The 15,377-nt window shown below is 42.1% G+C and overlaps 1 protein-coding gene and 1 non-coding gene across 5 annotated transcripts in view; both read left to right on the top strand.

Annotated features, from left to right (window-relative positions):
* Positions 1-15,377, top strand: part of CTNNA2 (catenin alpha 2) — a 1,186,106-nt gene that overhangs the window by 311,505 nt on the left and 859,224 nt on the right. For all 4 annotated transcript variants that reach the window (XM_075562525.1, XM_075562526.1, XM_075562527.1 and 1 more), the window contains exon 6: positions 10,979-11,182. In XM_075562525.1, coding sequence (XP_075418640.1) covers positions 10,979-11,182 — 204 coding nt within the window. The remainder of the gene's footprint in view (positions 1-10,978; positions 11,183-15,377) is intronic.
* Positions 1,825-1,950, top strand: LOC142462052 (small nucleolar RNA SNORA54). The gene has a single exon (XR_012787198.1). It is a non-coding gene; the product is annotated as a small nucleolar RNA SNORA54 (small nucleolar RNA).

Here is a 15,377-nt window from a genome sequence, read left to right on the forward strand (position 1 = left end):
TAAGGAATATTGTAAATGATAGTTAGAATTTTAATTTATTCTTTGGTCTTATAAAACACAAATGATTAAAAACTCAGCATCTATAGCATCTTTCATTCCAAATGCTAATCCAATTAGGTCAAGAGAAACTGTTTCATGTAAAGATACAAAGATTTGCTGTAGGAGAACTTAGCCCAGAATGAAGAAAGATGAAACTAGACCTGCGTTAATTAGTAATAAAGTAGTGAGACAGTAAGTGCTTGAAACCAAATAAATAATATGCTTTTGATTTGGATACTTCCCTTAATTTATTAAAATGCTCTTGATTTATGCTTTTATCTCAAGTACCAGCCTGTAAAAGAATTTAAAGCCTCTAAATCCATAATTATGAACGTGCCTCATTGTCAGGAGGTGCCTTTCAGATTCAGCTCTCTGCACTGTAAAATTAATTTCCTTTCTCTTTGTCCCGGTCAATGGCCTTTATAGCAGCCCTGGTGGTGCTGCTGCTGAGTAAATGTTGAACTGCGAGCCGCAGGGTTGGCTGTTCAAACCAACCAGGGACTCTGCTCCCACAAAGGTGTACAGCTTTGGAAACCTGAGAGAGGGCGGCTATGAATCAGGATTGACTTGAAGACAGTGAGTTTGAATCTTTTAGTTAGAGATACTTCAGTGCAGAAGCGGGAGGGGCTAACTCAGAGTTGTCTAGTCCAATATTTTAAGACTGGTTAAGACTTCATGTTTGAGACCGTCATTGTTTCATTTGATGTATATTGTACTAGTTTTATGCACTGATAGTTTGTATTTGATATTTTATTTCTGCCTAGTGAACTCATACAACACATAGAAAAAACTGTTTCACCGAACCTTGATCTGACTAGGACTCACTGTGACATTATCTGACTCAAGCAGTATGAAGCCTACGGCTTGGGTTTCTTGGGTTTTGTTTTTAATGAAGGCATGCCCAATGATGTTTTAATTTCACCATGGCTACCTCCGATCACATGGCTTTTACTAGCTACTATAGGTAACCAGAAGGACTCTTGAATTTTATACTTAAGATAAAGGAAAAATGACCTGAGGTCAGTTAAACATGAAGTACCCCAGTTATGCCCCAAGGCAAGTCAAATTAAAAAATAAAAACATCTGAAAGTAAACAGGAGGGTGAGGATAATTATAAAAGCAACAAAAAATGGAAGTGAGCACCTTGACACATGTGTGACTCTTCCTGAGGAAAGCTCAGAATAATTAAAACAAGGATATTTCCTCATTCAGACAAGCATTATGATTAATCTTTTCAACGCTTCAGTTACTCCATATTAGAATGACATGTTCCTTTTAAAAAAGTTCATATTGTGATTTGGTTTTAAGTATATAGGGTAAATTTTCCTCCTGAAATCATATTGTTCCCTGGCTTTTTAAAATTTCCAATTCCTTCTTTTACTTGCCAATTCCATTTGCAGTTCCTTGCTGTCCTCTCTGCCTTGTGATTTTTAACCCGGGGCAAATGACATCTTTTGATACTCTATTGTTAAAACACTTTACCTGCCTTCACCGTATAGATCTGCCTGTTATTTGGCTGAAATTTGGGCTATGGAGTTGGGCCAGGTTCAAGGCTAGAAAGGTGAGCAAGAGAAAAGAAATCCAGGGCACTAAAAAGATTAGTTCAAAGGACTAACGGGCAACAGGAGAGTGGGTGAAGGGAGACATAGGACAGTGTTAGACATGAAAAATAGTAATAATTTATAAATTTGTGAGGGAGGGAAAGTGGGTGAGGGAGGGGGGGAGAATGAGGACCAGGTACCAAGGGCTGAAGTAGAAAGAAAATGTTTTGAGAATGATGATGGCATGCACTGTTCGTAACCTGTTATCAGATTTACTGCTGACGGGTTCCATTCCAGTGCTCCAGAGATTCCCAGAATAATATAAGACTGACAAAACTTGTCTGTCTGATTTTATATTTAGGAGACAAGGGGGGGGGAAGAGAATGATGATGGCAACAAATGTACAAATGTGCTTGACACAATGGATGGATGTATGGATTGTGCCAAAACTTGTATGAGCCTCCAATAAAATGAGTTATATCGATGAACTAATGGACCACTGGTCTCCCAGTCTCCATAACCCCAGCAAGCACGGAAAACTAGATAATACTCACCTCCCAGACATGGCACTCCTGAAGGAGCTTACTTTAGGAGATCCTGGAGGTGGCACAGAACTCAGAAATCAGAGAAAGACCAGGCTTATTTGTCAGATAGAGACATGTGAAACTCCTGAGACTACGATCCTTAACCACCTGTCATGTACCTTTAGAACAGTGGTTCTCAACAGTTCCTCATGTGGTGGTGACCCCCCAACCATAGCATTATTTTCATTGCTACTTCATAACTGTAAATTTGCCACTGTGATGAATCAGGGAAAGTGGCATTCAATCCCCAAAGGGTCATTCGATCCCCAAAGGGGTCGCAACCCACAGGTTGAGAACCGCTGCTTTGAAAGAATGTTTGACTAATGGCATTTGCCTGTTTGAGATTTTTGTTTTGTTTTTGGAGAACTTGAAAAGTGAAAGTGAATGCATGGTGATATGTTGACATTTATTCTTTCTTCTGGTTGTTTGATTGGAAATAGTTATTTTGGACAGCAGGTGGCGAGAGTCTGGAGTTTATGAGGAAAACAGCACGATTTATTATTTTCAATTGTTGCTACTTTGAACTATGAAGAGAGTAACAAAAAAACAGGACACATTTATAAAGTTGTCACAACCAATAAAGAACACCACAGGATTTTCTCATGCCACTAGCAAACTGTTAAATCAGTCAATATTTCATATCATCATGATGGATCCTTATTGTGTCTTTTGGCACTGTTTTAGTCTGGGTAGACTAGAGAAACAAATTCATAGACTCTCATATGTGTGTAGAGAAGAGCTTTCTAGAAAGAGTAAGTGTACATTAAGAACACATCCCCAGTTCAGATGAAGTCTATAATTCCATTCCTGGTCCATATGTCCAGTACCAGTCTGTAAATACCTCTTCAGGCTCACACAACACATGCAATGATACTGAGTGCAGGAATGTCACAGGCCAGTGGGTGGAAAGTACTGCGGATCCAGTGGCGGTGGAAGCCTCTTAGCACTGGCATGATGGGTCTCCACATGTCTTCTCCAGCTCCAAGGTTCAGGTTGCCATCAAAATAGCTCCATGTGGCTTGTCAACAGGAATGTCTTACAGAGAGTGAGTGTGTGTCTTGCCTCCAATGAGCTATTTATCTCCTTAGCACCTCCAAATGAGGTCATTAAGCTGTGACCTGATTGACAGGCTAAGCTCCACCCCTTGACTCTTAATAGTCTCAAATTGACAACCAGATTATGTAACTACCACAGGCACATTGAAAACAGTATAGCCTCTGGATGACTAAGTAGTTCTGTACAGTGTTTAACTAGTGTTGGCCACCTAAACTCGAAAGATAAAAACATACCTAAGATCACCCCTCCTCCTGTCTTTGACAAGCAGTTTCTTGGCTACTAGAGAAAAAACTCAGCAGTAAGAGCTATGCTTTCAGAGCCTTCAGGAACTTAATATGTCAATATGCAACCTCTTCAGTTGCATTATAAGTAGGCTAGAACCTTCCACTGACTTATCTTCAATTAAAAAATTATTACTCTCTTTCTCTGGATCTTACTAGATGTGCCACTTGTTCTCAATAGCTGTTTTGAGTGCAATCAGATATGCACTCAGTTTTAAGGTGGTGGACTTCTAGCTTGACAAAGATGAAAATTTATTGGCTTCTTAATAGAAGAAAGGCATGATGTTATCTGTGGTGTGCAATGTGGTGGGAGATTGAAAGTGGGATGAACTCGTACTTTTGTGTCTCCTGAAGAGCAAGGAGCCTTGGTGATGGTGTTGGTTAGGCTTTGGGCTGCTGACCAGAAGGTCCTGGGTGGTCCAAGCTCAGCAGCAGCGCCACAGAAGAGAGATGTCCACTCCAGCAAAGATGTTCCAGCTCTGAAACCCTTTATACCTTCGCTACGGGTCAGAGCAGGCTTACAAGCAGTGGAGAAGTGGTTACACCCTTACCTGCAATTCAAAAGCTTATTGGTTTGCACCACCCAGCTGCTCCCCTGGAGAGAGACGGGGCTGTCTGCTTTCACTAAAAGTGTACAGTTTTGAACGTCCACAGGGAAGTTCTCCTCTGTTCTATCGATTCTCCGTGAGTTGGAATCGATGTGACAAGAGTGGGTCTTTGTTGTTGTTCACTGTGTTTGATAACCTCTCAAAAGATGAGATAAATCTGCCGCAGAGACCTCATTACAGTGTTGAGAAGCAAGAATGTCACTTTAACAACTACGGTGTCCTGATTCAAGCCATGATAGTTTCAGATACTTCATATGCATGTGAAAGTTTCCCATCCATTAGTGAAGTTTGAAGCATCATCGATGCAGTTGAATTGTGCTGCAGAGTACTGAAAGTACACAGACTTCCAGAAGAACGAACAGATCTGTCTTGGAGGAAGTACAGCCAGTATGTTCCTCAGAGGCAAGAGTGAAGAGACTATGTCTCACATGCTTTGGACATGTTATCAGGATAGTCTAGTCTGCCAAAAAGGACATCTTGCTTGGTAAAGTAGAGGGACAACAACAAAGAGAGAGACCCTCAACAAGAGGCACTGATACCGAGGCAACAACAATGGGTTCAAATGTAAGAACAATTGTGAGGATGTGACAAGGTCAGGCAGTGTTTCATTCTCTTGTTTGTAGGGACGGAACTGACTTTCTGACTCAACAGCACTTCACCACCACCACCACTACCACCACCACCACCTTAGTTTATGACCTTGGGAAATGGATGTTGCATTCATCGTCTCATGGTGGTTAGCATCATGCACGATGCACAGGAAAGCAAGGGCGTGTCGTGGCTGAGAGCCCGGACTCTGGAGCTGGCCTGCCAGCCTCCCTCTTCCAGCTCTGCTGTTGGCTCGAGTGTGGGCTTCAATGAGTACTCCCCTCTGTGGGCACATTGTTGTCAGTGGGGTGTGCTTGGTTTATGGTTTATTTTGTGGCAGTTGCTATTGGGAATCAGGTCTTCTAACTCGATATCATATATATTATATATAGAGAGAGATAAAATGACTGCTGATTTTTCATATTACTACAAGCACCTAAATGAAGTTAAAAATATGTTGTCATTTTTCAACTAATTCTGATTTTTTTTCTCCCAATAAAATAAGAAGCAGTGTTGCTGCTGTTGTTCAGTGCTGTCAGTTGATTATGACTCAGAAGCCTCGTGTGATGGTAGCAGTGCTTCGGAAGGCTTTTCTGAGTGGTGTTGGTTTTAGGAACTGGTCGCCAAGCCGCAGCAGCATGGAACTGCTGGTGGCAAGATGAAAGCAGCAGTCTGTCACTCAGCAGCCCTTGTGTCACCAGCATTCCTAGCAAGGACAGATGGTTTTATCTCCTTTCTAATTAAAAAAAAATGTAAGACAAAAAACTGTTTTGGTCTTTCTCTTTCCCAAATATGTTTTTAGTATGTTATGTATATAATACATTTAAAATAGTTTGCCTTAATATTTATTAGATTACTTCTGTTACTTTCTATCACAGTATGATGTGACTTTTGCTTAAAGGTATTTATCACTAAATACAGACTATACACACAAGTGCACAATCCAGGATCAAGTACTTCCTTGTTTGCAAAGTTGGTGGGCATGTTCAGACTTGGTCTCACTTGGTCCCCTTTGCTGCTCACATCATGGTTTGTAGTACATTCTACTCTCTCCCTTCACCATCTAAGGTCACACAACTTCCTGTGTCTAGTAAGACTTCTCTTACCTTTCTGCCTCATTCTGTGTGTTCATCGTTGGTTCACTCCTATTGCCATTCACGGTCTCTCCTTGGGATTTTGAATCTATTTTTACAACTCCCACTCCAGACTACTATGATGATCTCAGATCTGTGCGATGTGTCCAAACCCCATCCTGATTTTCATATACTCATTTAATTAGACTGCCCTCCAAATTCTCCACCTAGATCAGCTGTTCTCAACCTGTGGGTCATGACCCTTTTGGGGGTCGAATAATGCTTTCACAGGGGTTGCCCCATTCATAAAAGTAGCAAGATTATAGCTATGAAGTAGCAACAAAAATAATTTTATGGTTGGGATCACCACAACATGAGGAACTGTATTAAAGGGTCATGGCATTAGGAAGGTGGAGAACCACTGACCTAGATGAACCATGTTGTTGTTGTTAATGTGTGCCACAGCATCTACAAATCTCCAGGATTTGCCATAGTGAAATGGAATGCTTCTCAACTCTCTACCCTTTACCTTATTTATAGTATCAATTCTATACCAAGCAATACTAACCCTCCTCATCCTTGCTCTCTTGGATTCTGAATTGTTCTACTTCTTTATTCTTCTAGCCCTGAGAGATCTAAATTCTTACAACCAGCAGACTGGATTTAGTAAAACCAGCTGGTTCTTATTAAACCGAATACTTTAAAGGGTTAGGAACTCTTGATAGCCTACAAGAGAGTTGATAAAGGGAAAGCTTCTCACTTTGGCCTAGAAGCCCTTCATGACCTGGCTGTCTCTTTCTGCCCAACGCTGTCTCCTGTTCAGTTTAGTTTCTTTGACAAACAGGTACCAAGAGGGAATTAGACATGTAAGTTAGAGTTGCCTGTAAATGACAGAGTGGGAAAGCAACCTGAGAAGCCTCATTTACACCAATGAGAAGCCCTCTCAGCAGAGATGGCAGGCTGGAGGAATGTCTTACGGGGCAGGAATAATGGACATTCTCAGTGAATGGCTCCATGACTAGCTAGGAGACTCTGCTTCCTTGTGGACCGTGCTAGAGGTAAAGATGCTGCTGAGGGAGACAGCTGTCTGCCAGCTTCTTTAGAAGGAGAGGAGAGCCGTGTGGTGCATCTCCCGGGTTCTTAAAATAGTATACGAGTCAATTAAGGAAAGTGAAAATATACAAAATAGAAAGGAATTAAATGTTTTCTTTTTAAAGTTAAAAAAAAGATACAATACAAAATGTCGGGCCTCAATTTTTAAATGGCAAAGTAAGATGGACCTAAAAGATCAAGGGGGTGAGAAGATTCAGCAAGCTTCGGAATGCAAACCAGAGACTACGTTTAAAATGGAAAACCTCAGCGGACTCAGGTAGGGCAGCACGGTTGTTTCCTATCGCCAGAGGATGGCCTTGCCCTAAAGAGACAGAGCCCTTGCCTGGTGGATGTGTGGTTTTGGCATGTTGCCCTTTTCTGTCTGGATGGGGATGCTGTCGCGCCCGATTCCACCAGCAGAGGGCAAACAACGCTCAGCCTTGCTTAGCTGATCCCGGGATCCGTGGCCATGAGCCAGCTGGGTCACTGCGGAATTTGGGAATAACCAGCAAGGGTGCCTGGAAGTGAAACTGGCCGAGGGGTCTTTGATTGGTTGTTTGTTTAATCACTCTCCTACAGAGTAGGACTCATTAATCACCCACGTCCATGAGGCGTTCTTTCGTTGCTACTTCTTGTTCCGGATTCAGCTCAGGGTTTAATCCTCTGCTGCTTTCCGCAGAGTGGTGCCCTGGTGAAAGGGCTCTCGGGCAGTCCGCAGTCACCAGGCTCCCTCCCGGGAAGCAAGAAGTAGCAGTCTGCTTCCTTAAAAATGTGCAGCCTGGGACACCCTTCCGAGGGTCGGGCTTTGTCCAGGAGAGTCCCTTCGAGCCCGCACCCAGTGGCCGGCAGTGGGTTTATTACTTAAGAAGTTATAAATACGCCTTCTCTTTGTAGCCCTTGAACCACAGGTTTCAATTCGTTCTATTTCTCTTTTACATCTCTCTTCCTCACCACCCCCCACCCCTTGGTTTCTGACACCTGTTTGATCTGGCTACTTCTCTGAAAATACACACACCTGCCCCCCCACCCGCAGCACACACATGCGCACACACACACACTCACATCTCCAACCCAAGCCAAACACACTGTACCCCCTCCAATACTGATACATATAATCCAAACTCTACTTACAGACATTAACACCACCCATACTCCAAACCTCACATACTCGCTGAGACAGGAATGTATGCACCATATGCGTTACCCAGTCCCTTCATGTCTTTTCTCTCCTGCGTGTCGTGTCTTCCACCCCACTAACCATTTACATTGCTAGACTTCCCATCTTCCCAACAAATGTAGATCAAAATCTTGTCATGTATTGTCGCTTTTCCAGTGAGATGTTTTTGTGTGTGTTTTGATGTCCTTGTCACTTGATTGCTTGGTTTTTAGCTTTCCTCTAATTCCATTAGGCATATGATAGTGTGATTTTTTTTAAATACAATTTTCCAAGCGGGTGGAGTTCACTGACTTACAACAACCATGCTTCAGGGCATGGAGGAAACTCATGTGACTGACAGAGCGATGTCTTTTAGCATAGTTCCCAAAGTGTGTTCCTTGAGTTCTCATAGATTAAACATATATTTAAAAGAGGCCCTCAGGACTAGAATAGGGGTGGGGGAAGCGAAAATAAACTGCCATCTTTAATACAGAACTCCCCAAAGCATTTCATATGATAATTTGCTCTGAGCCACATGATACTTCCAAAACATATCTGGCCAAGGAATCGTCTTTTTTCATCAAACATTACATTGCTCGGCTCAACGTTCCATGGAATATAATTTAGGACATAACGTTCTAATGACAGCAGTACAATTTCCTCTCTGCAGCAGAGAAATTGTTTTACAATTACCCTTATTGAAGAGTTAGAATTTAGTATATTTCACTGAAATTTGTACTCCTTTATATCTTTAGACCAAATGTATAATAAATATGTATCCTGGAGCCAAAAGAAGATTCTGGAAAGTCTCCTGAAATCTCAACACTGACAATATAATAAGTTTTATTTCGTTTTATGCTAATATGTTTTCCTGCAAAGCAGCTCTTTAAAAATCAGTAATCTTCATAAGGAAGAAAATCTAATTCTCTTTTGATTAGGTCTTGGCATCCTCTTAAATACCAATAGTTAATGCATGCTTCATGATTAAGAAAAATATTTATCCTAAGTATATCATGGAAAAGCTGCAGACACTGAGAGATGGGTGGATGGAAGACAAGGGGGGCCAGAAGAGATAGAGAAAGAAAAGGAAATCAGATGGCCCCCACTAGGAGGAGGCAGGGGGACCCAGCTTTGGCACCAGCAGCTGGTGGAGCTGAAGTACCCTTGAGTACCACCTATGACGACGGTGCCTGTCTTAGTTCAGAGACCCCTGACCAGTGCTTAATTAAGTTGTGCACAATCACAGTGCACTTCGGTCCAGAATGGAGTATTATATACATGCCCCATTTCCAACCTCTTCTCATGATATGAGAGTAGAAGTAAGGGGTGATCCTACAACTGAAAGTGTACCCCAGGATAGCTGACTTTAATTTACAAGACCCTTTGCCCTCTAAGCTGAAGAGGGATCCTTGACCAATGGATGATTTTCTCCATAATCTAAAGTCCTAATGGACTTCAGACCCAAGTTGCGTATAGTCTTGTTTCCTTCATAAGTGATCTGCACTTCTTTCTGAGAACTGCGCTCTCGTCGTAATGTGACAGTCCCTGAGCATTGCACACAGCAAAGCCCTTGGCCACTCACCAGCCAAACGGTTGGTGAAATGATGGGTTCAAAGTCTCCTCCTAGCTCATCTTGGAAGTGAGACCATTGCCTTGAAAACTCTAAGAAGCAGTTCTATTCTGCACACGGGGGGGGGGGGGGGGGGGAATTTATTCAATGACAACTAACAACAATAACTATGAAGATTTGCATTTGAATCACAGTCAGAGAATCAGTGCTCTGAAGCCCCCTGAAAACCTTTTAGTAAACACCTTCCTGGAACATAGAGCCAAGCCACTTAAGTCTGAGCCAACAACAACAACAACACAACTGATTGCCATCAACTCCGCCCCAACTCCCAGGGACCCCACACGGCAGTTGGTAAGGAGTGGCCATGTGACACCTTTCAATTCCCCCCTTATTGATCGTAATACTTTTAATTCAATTTATCAGTCAAATAATTGTAACAAATCACACATGTGCACTATGAACTATGTTGTAAATACTCATTTTGTAAATAAAACCCTCTTGATGCCAGTAGTCAGTACGCCTGTTCTGAATATTCCTGATGAATGCGACGTGCTCAGGTTTCCACACACATCTCAGGGAAGGGCCATTTCTTATGAAGAAGGTGTAATGTACTCCATTCACAACGAAGGCATACTTACCTTGTTGCTTGCAGGAGAAAAATGCAACTTTATGCTCTGGTCAAGTTTTCCAGCCCAGGAAACCCTATGGAACAGTTAGTTCTCTTCTGCCTGAGAAGGGTGTTGTAAGTAGATTGCTACTGGAGGGGGGTAGGTTTGGGGGTGGAACTGGTTTGTATATTCGAGCCCAGTGGCATAGCTGTTGGCTTCGGGCTGCTAACCTTAAAGTGAGTCCTTTGAAACCAGCAGCTGCTCAGCCAGGCCTTCTACTTCCTTTCTCAGTTCCAGTCTGGCTCGCAGGGCCAGGGCTGCCCCTGTCTCCAGGGACCACTGTGAGTCGGTATCTGCTCCATGCGCGTGGGCTTGGAGTGTTCTCTTTTTGTTATTGTGCGTTTGCTTGCATATTATTTCATAGCTCCAAGGTGCTAAAATCTCAAAATGCTACAATGAAATGTATGACCCTTGAAGACGGTTTCGTTTTTTTAAACACCAACTTAACGTTACAATTTTGTTTGTAGACGTTTTAGTCCAGATCATCAGCCTTTGCCAAGAACGTGTTCTCTGAACTCGATGTGCTGTTTTCTCTCCCAAGATCAGCTTTAGACAAAACCACCTTATAAAAAGCTGCTACTTGGTCAAGGTCACTTCACAGTTTGCGGAACTAACCAGCCCTTCTCCCCGGAGAGTTTCACCCGCGCGCTCGGATTTTTGCTGGTGCAAATCACAAGGGCGGGTGTCTCTTCCTTGCTCATTTTAAATTCCAATACTTTCAGAACAAGATCATCCTGGATCCCATGACGTTCAGCGAGGCCAGGTTCCGGCCGTCCCTGGAGGAGAGGCTGGAGAGCATCATCAGCGGCGCGGCGCTGATGGCAGACTCGTCCTGCACGCGCGACGACCGACGCGAGCGCATCGTGGCCGAGTGCAACGCGGTGCGCCAGGCGCTGCAGGACCTGCTGAGCGAGTACATGAACAACGTAAGTGCCGCGCGCGCCCCGCCCGGGCCCCGGAGCTGGCTTTTCTGAACACCCTGGAGCCCCCGGAGTGTACAGGTGGTCCCTAAACAAGGACGGCTTGGGTACTGTTTTCTGAGTTTGTCTCAGAATACATGTTTTTTTTTCTAAGTAAGGAAGATATTTGGCAAGTGGATGCTTAGGAATACTTTGATTCCTAAGAGAAAGATGGATTCTCTTCTAGTCCTTTTAGTGGCTGGCATTTGACGAAGGTGGAGTTTCAATAGGTCAATGCGGATGAATGATGGCTCTATCTGAGAATGGACTTAAAGCTTCTCTTACAGAGAGGACTGCCAAGGCCCAGGGAGCTATTGATGCTAATGTGCATCCCTGGGAGGCATTGATAAATTTAATGGTTTTTCTAGTGTTTGTATGCAAAGTCTGAAAGTCCAGTTTGAACTGCAGTTTACAACTTAGAGGGACTTAAACGCTCGGTTGTGTGATTAGAAATTTTTGTGGAAATGAGTCTCCAAGTTGTCGACTAGATTTTTTCATGATGCCTAGTTGAATTGCCTCTCACCCAATAGCGATCCTGTCCCGCAGTTAGGCGGCGTGACGGTGGCTGTGGGACTAAGAACCACACAGAGAAGATGAGATCCCAATATCTGGTTTGAAGGCCCTGAATGACAGCGGTACTGATCGCTGTCTTCATCCAGAGGACATCAGACACTCGTTTGATGTCCACCGCTGGCTGCAGTTCCTCTTGTCTTGCATTCCTAGTTAATTAGAGTTCAACATAAAGCAGAACATGTGTAGCTTTATTTGCTTACATGACATGATATGCCCATGGAATGTGTGGTGTCCTAGCCAGTCAGGGCCATTGAGAGCACAAGCTGGGTCCTGTCAGAGTTCCCAGAGTCAGGACTGCTCTTCCCCCTTCGCTAATCCCCTAAGGACGTGCAGCCCACTCCTCAAGCAAGGATTCATGTTGATGGAAACAGTGTGACGCTTTCAGGATTCTCCAGAGAACATTGCTTTAGAAAACAAACAGAGGGTCAATGAGAATACTTTGTGAAAAACAAAGCAGAAGTTGCCTTTCTACAAATCTTCTGATTCTTTGATGTGGGGAGATGTTCCCATCTGCAGTACATAGACGCAAAGGTGTGGATGGATGCAGAATTTAATGCCAACGCCTACTTTGTATAGGACCCTAGGTGGCCAGCGCTTCCTTTATTTTAAGTCTACTGGTATTATATAGAGTACAACCTAAAATGTTGATCATTGGTGCCTTAACACCCTGAATAAATCATTTGAATAGCCTATTTATCATGCAAGGTTGCTTATGAAATCTGGGTCCTGTTTGTTCCCCCTTGTTTTATAAGAATAGCTACTGTCAAATTACTTGGATGTGGAATTTGATTTTACATTAAGTTCTGATGGTGATTTTGTTCTCAGTAAATAGTTTTACCAAAGGAGGAAGTAGAAAATGCAGAGATCATGGTGAAAGTGACCAACTCAATGAAAATGAGTAAATACTAATGGAAATCGCATAGGTTCCTAGGAAACGGAATGAAATGAAAGGAGTGTTGATCAAGATGTGGCATGAAATGTTCAGATTGGTTTTTAGACTCCGGTCAAGTGGAAGGCTCTCTCTCACTGTATGCTAGTACAGATCAGAAGAATCGATATACTTTTATAGTTTTTCACTTTCAGTACTTGTTTCAATGCTTACGACCTTGTGATGCCAAAGTGTTTTGAAATTTTGTATAGAAAACATGTTTTCTATTTGGACATCATTTCAGATACTATCTAGATGGGTGTAAATTTGGCTTGAATTTGAAGTGTGCAAATTCTATTCACATGAAATTATCAGACTCAAAACGTGAAATAGAACACCTCTTGTTTGAATTGTATGTAAAATGTGTACCTTTTGGTTAGTCTTCACACTTCTTGGGTGATTTCAAGGTAGCATTTGTTGCACCTATGTCAACTCCATAGTTCCTGTCTAGTGCATTTATTTCTAATACCACAAAATCAATTTTGATAGAGCATAGACTAATATACTTAAAGACATCTATGCCTTGTCTGAATAGTCTGTTGTGTTTAATAGCAACCAACTGTGCCTGTATTATCATATATAGAATATATATTTATAAATGTGTATTATAAAATATACATATATTTCTGGGGATAAAGGTATTATTATATACCTCCCTGAAGATTTTCTATTAGGTAATATATTAGGCAATATCATTAGGATAAAGGAATTATTAAATTGAGATGAAAAATATTTTCAAATTGGTACATACAATTACAGCTTAAAAATATCCAATTCTGATCAACCTCTGATAAACACCCATTGCAAATATGTAGCCAAGGTCATTGTGAAATCATACACCCACCAAGTGTCTGCAGAGGAAAGGAGATTGGTTAGGCACAGCCTTAAATGAAAGGATCAGCCAAAAGGAGCCTTCGGGCCTCAGGCTTTAGCTTCTGATGATGCTCATCTCAGCAGGAACTAGTTGTGTGTTTGCTTTTTCACAGGTGTATGTATGAAAAGTATTGTATTTGCGTGTAACTTGCCGAAAAACAAAAGTTATACGCCTGAAATAAACAGTGGCATGAGAATAAAAGGTTGGATCCAGAAGCCCCTGTGGTGAAAACTGTGATCCAAGAGCATGACAATGGTAGAACAGACTATTGGGAAGATTTGAGTAAAACCTGGGTGGTCTTATCATGTTTAAGATGGAAGTGAATGAGAGAAGATGCTTAAAAATAATTTCTGTTTTAAATGGAATATTTTTGTTATTCATGTGTGTAGAATAATGGGAAGCAAGAGACTCTCAAAAGGACCTATCATCTATAAATGTCACTTTGGCTTAGTGTCACCAGGGTGGTGGTCTAGGTATTAGGTGAATTAACATACATAATTTCATTTTATAATGAAGTATCTTTGTTCCTCCAGAGCTTATCATTTTAACATTTTCTCCTTTTTTGATAGCAGTAAAATGTTTTACTGGGTAAGCAAAATCTTGAACGAGAAGTGACGATAGTAAGCAGTTGTTGTGTTGCTGGCACAGATTATATTGTAGATGGAAACTGAAACAATTTTACTCACTCCACAAAGATGTATTGTGTGACTGACTGCATTGTGACAGATATTGTTTCAAAGGAGTAAGTGAAGCAGACAAAATGCCCTGCCCATGCTAGTTGGTTGGAGATAGATTATAGATAAAGAAGTTGAGCATGAGTTCTTGTAGATAATGAGGAGTCTGAGGATGAGATGCTAATGAGGACGGAGTACATGTAGGATGATCTGAGAAGGATTGGTTGAGAAGAAGGCATTTGATCTAGAGATTTGGGAGGTGAGGGGGCAAAGAGCACTTGAGGTGGAAGGAACAGCAAGTGAAGGGCTTTCCACTCCTGTGAAGAGTTGCAGTCTTGGAGTCCCACAAGGGCAGTGATACCCTATCCTTTCGGGTTGATAGGAGTCGGAATAAGCTCAATGGCAGTACCTTCGGTTTGCGTTTGTATATTTGAAGACGCCTGGTCTACCAGTGTGGGGTGGGACTCAAAGGAGGTAGTGTCCGCAGTAAGGCAAGACATCTGACTCTGAAGGCCACTGAGTATCATTGGATGGGACTTGGCTTTCCGTCTAATGAAATGAGATGTTATCAGAGTGTGGCTAAAAAAGTTCCATGCCTTCCTTAAGTGTTAGCATTTGAGGGATTGAAAATGGCAGGAGGAACATGAGGCCAATTCTCTTAGAATCATTCAGAGGATGATTGTACCTCTACCCTACCTGAAAGCAGAGATATCACTGGTGTGGAATGTTTGGGTTCGAATTATACTTTAAACAGAATGTGCTTATAAAATAATCGGTGAGGAAAGTGTGATCATTTTATGTGGCTGCAAGGACATTGGGTGTCGTGAATGACAATCGCTGTGATATCAGCCTCTATTAATATGATGTCTTCATTTAGTTTTGATGGCAGGGAAAATTCTGATTTACTCAGATGTGATAACAATGTGTAAATAGCTTGCTTTGCAGTGCCCACACACTCTGCTAGACAGATTTCATCTGAAAGACAACTCCAGCAGGTAAATTTTGTTTCAAGTTGTATCAGCAAAGAGATCTAAATGCAGTTCACAATCTCAGAAAAGTCAGGCTGCTTAAATGTAACTTCTGCTAAGGTCTAAAATGTTCATAGAGAACTCT

The sequence above is a fragment of the Tenrec ecaudatus genome, chromosome 11 (assembly GCF_050624435.1).
Source record: "Tenrec ecaudatus isolate mTenEca1 chromosome 11, mTenEca1.hap1, whole genome shotgun sequence".
NCBI lineage: Eukaryota > Metazoa > Chordata > Mammalia > Afrosoricida > Tenrecidae > Tenrec > Tenrec ecaudatus.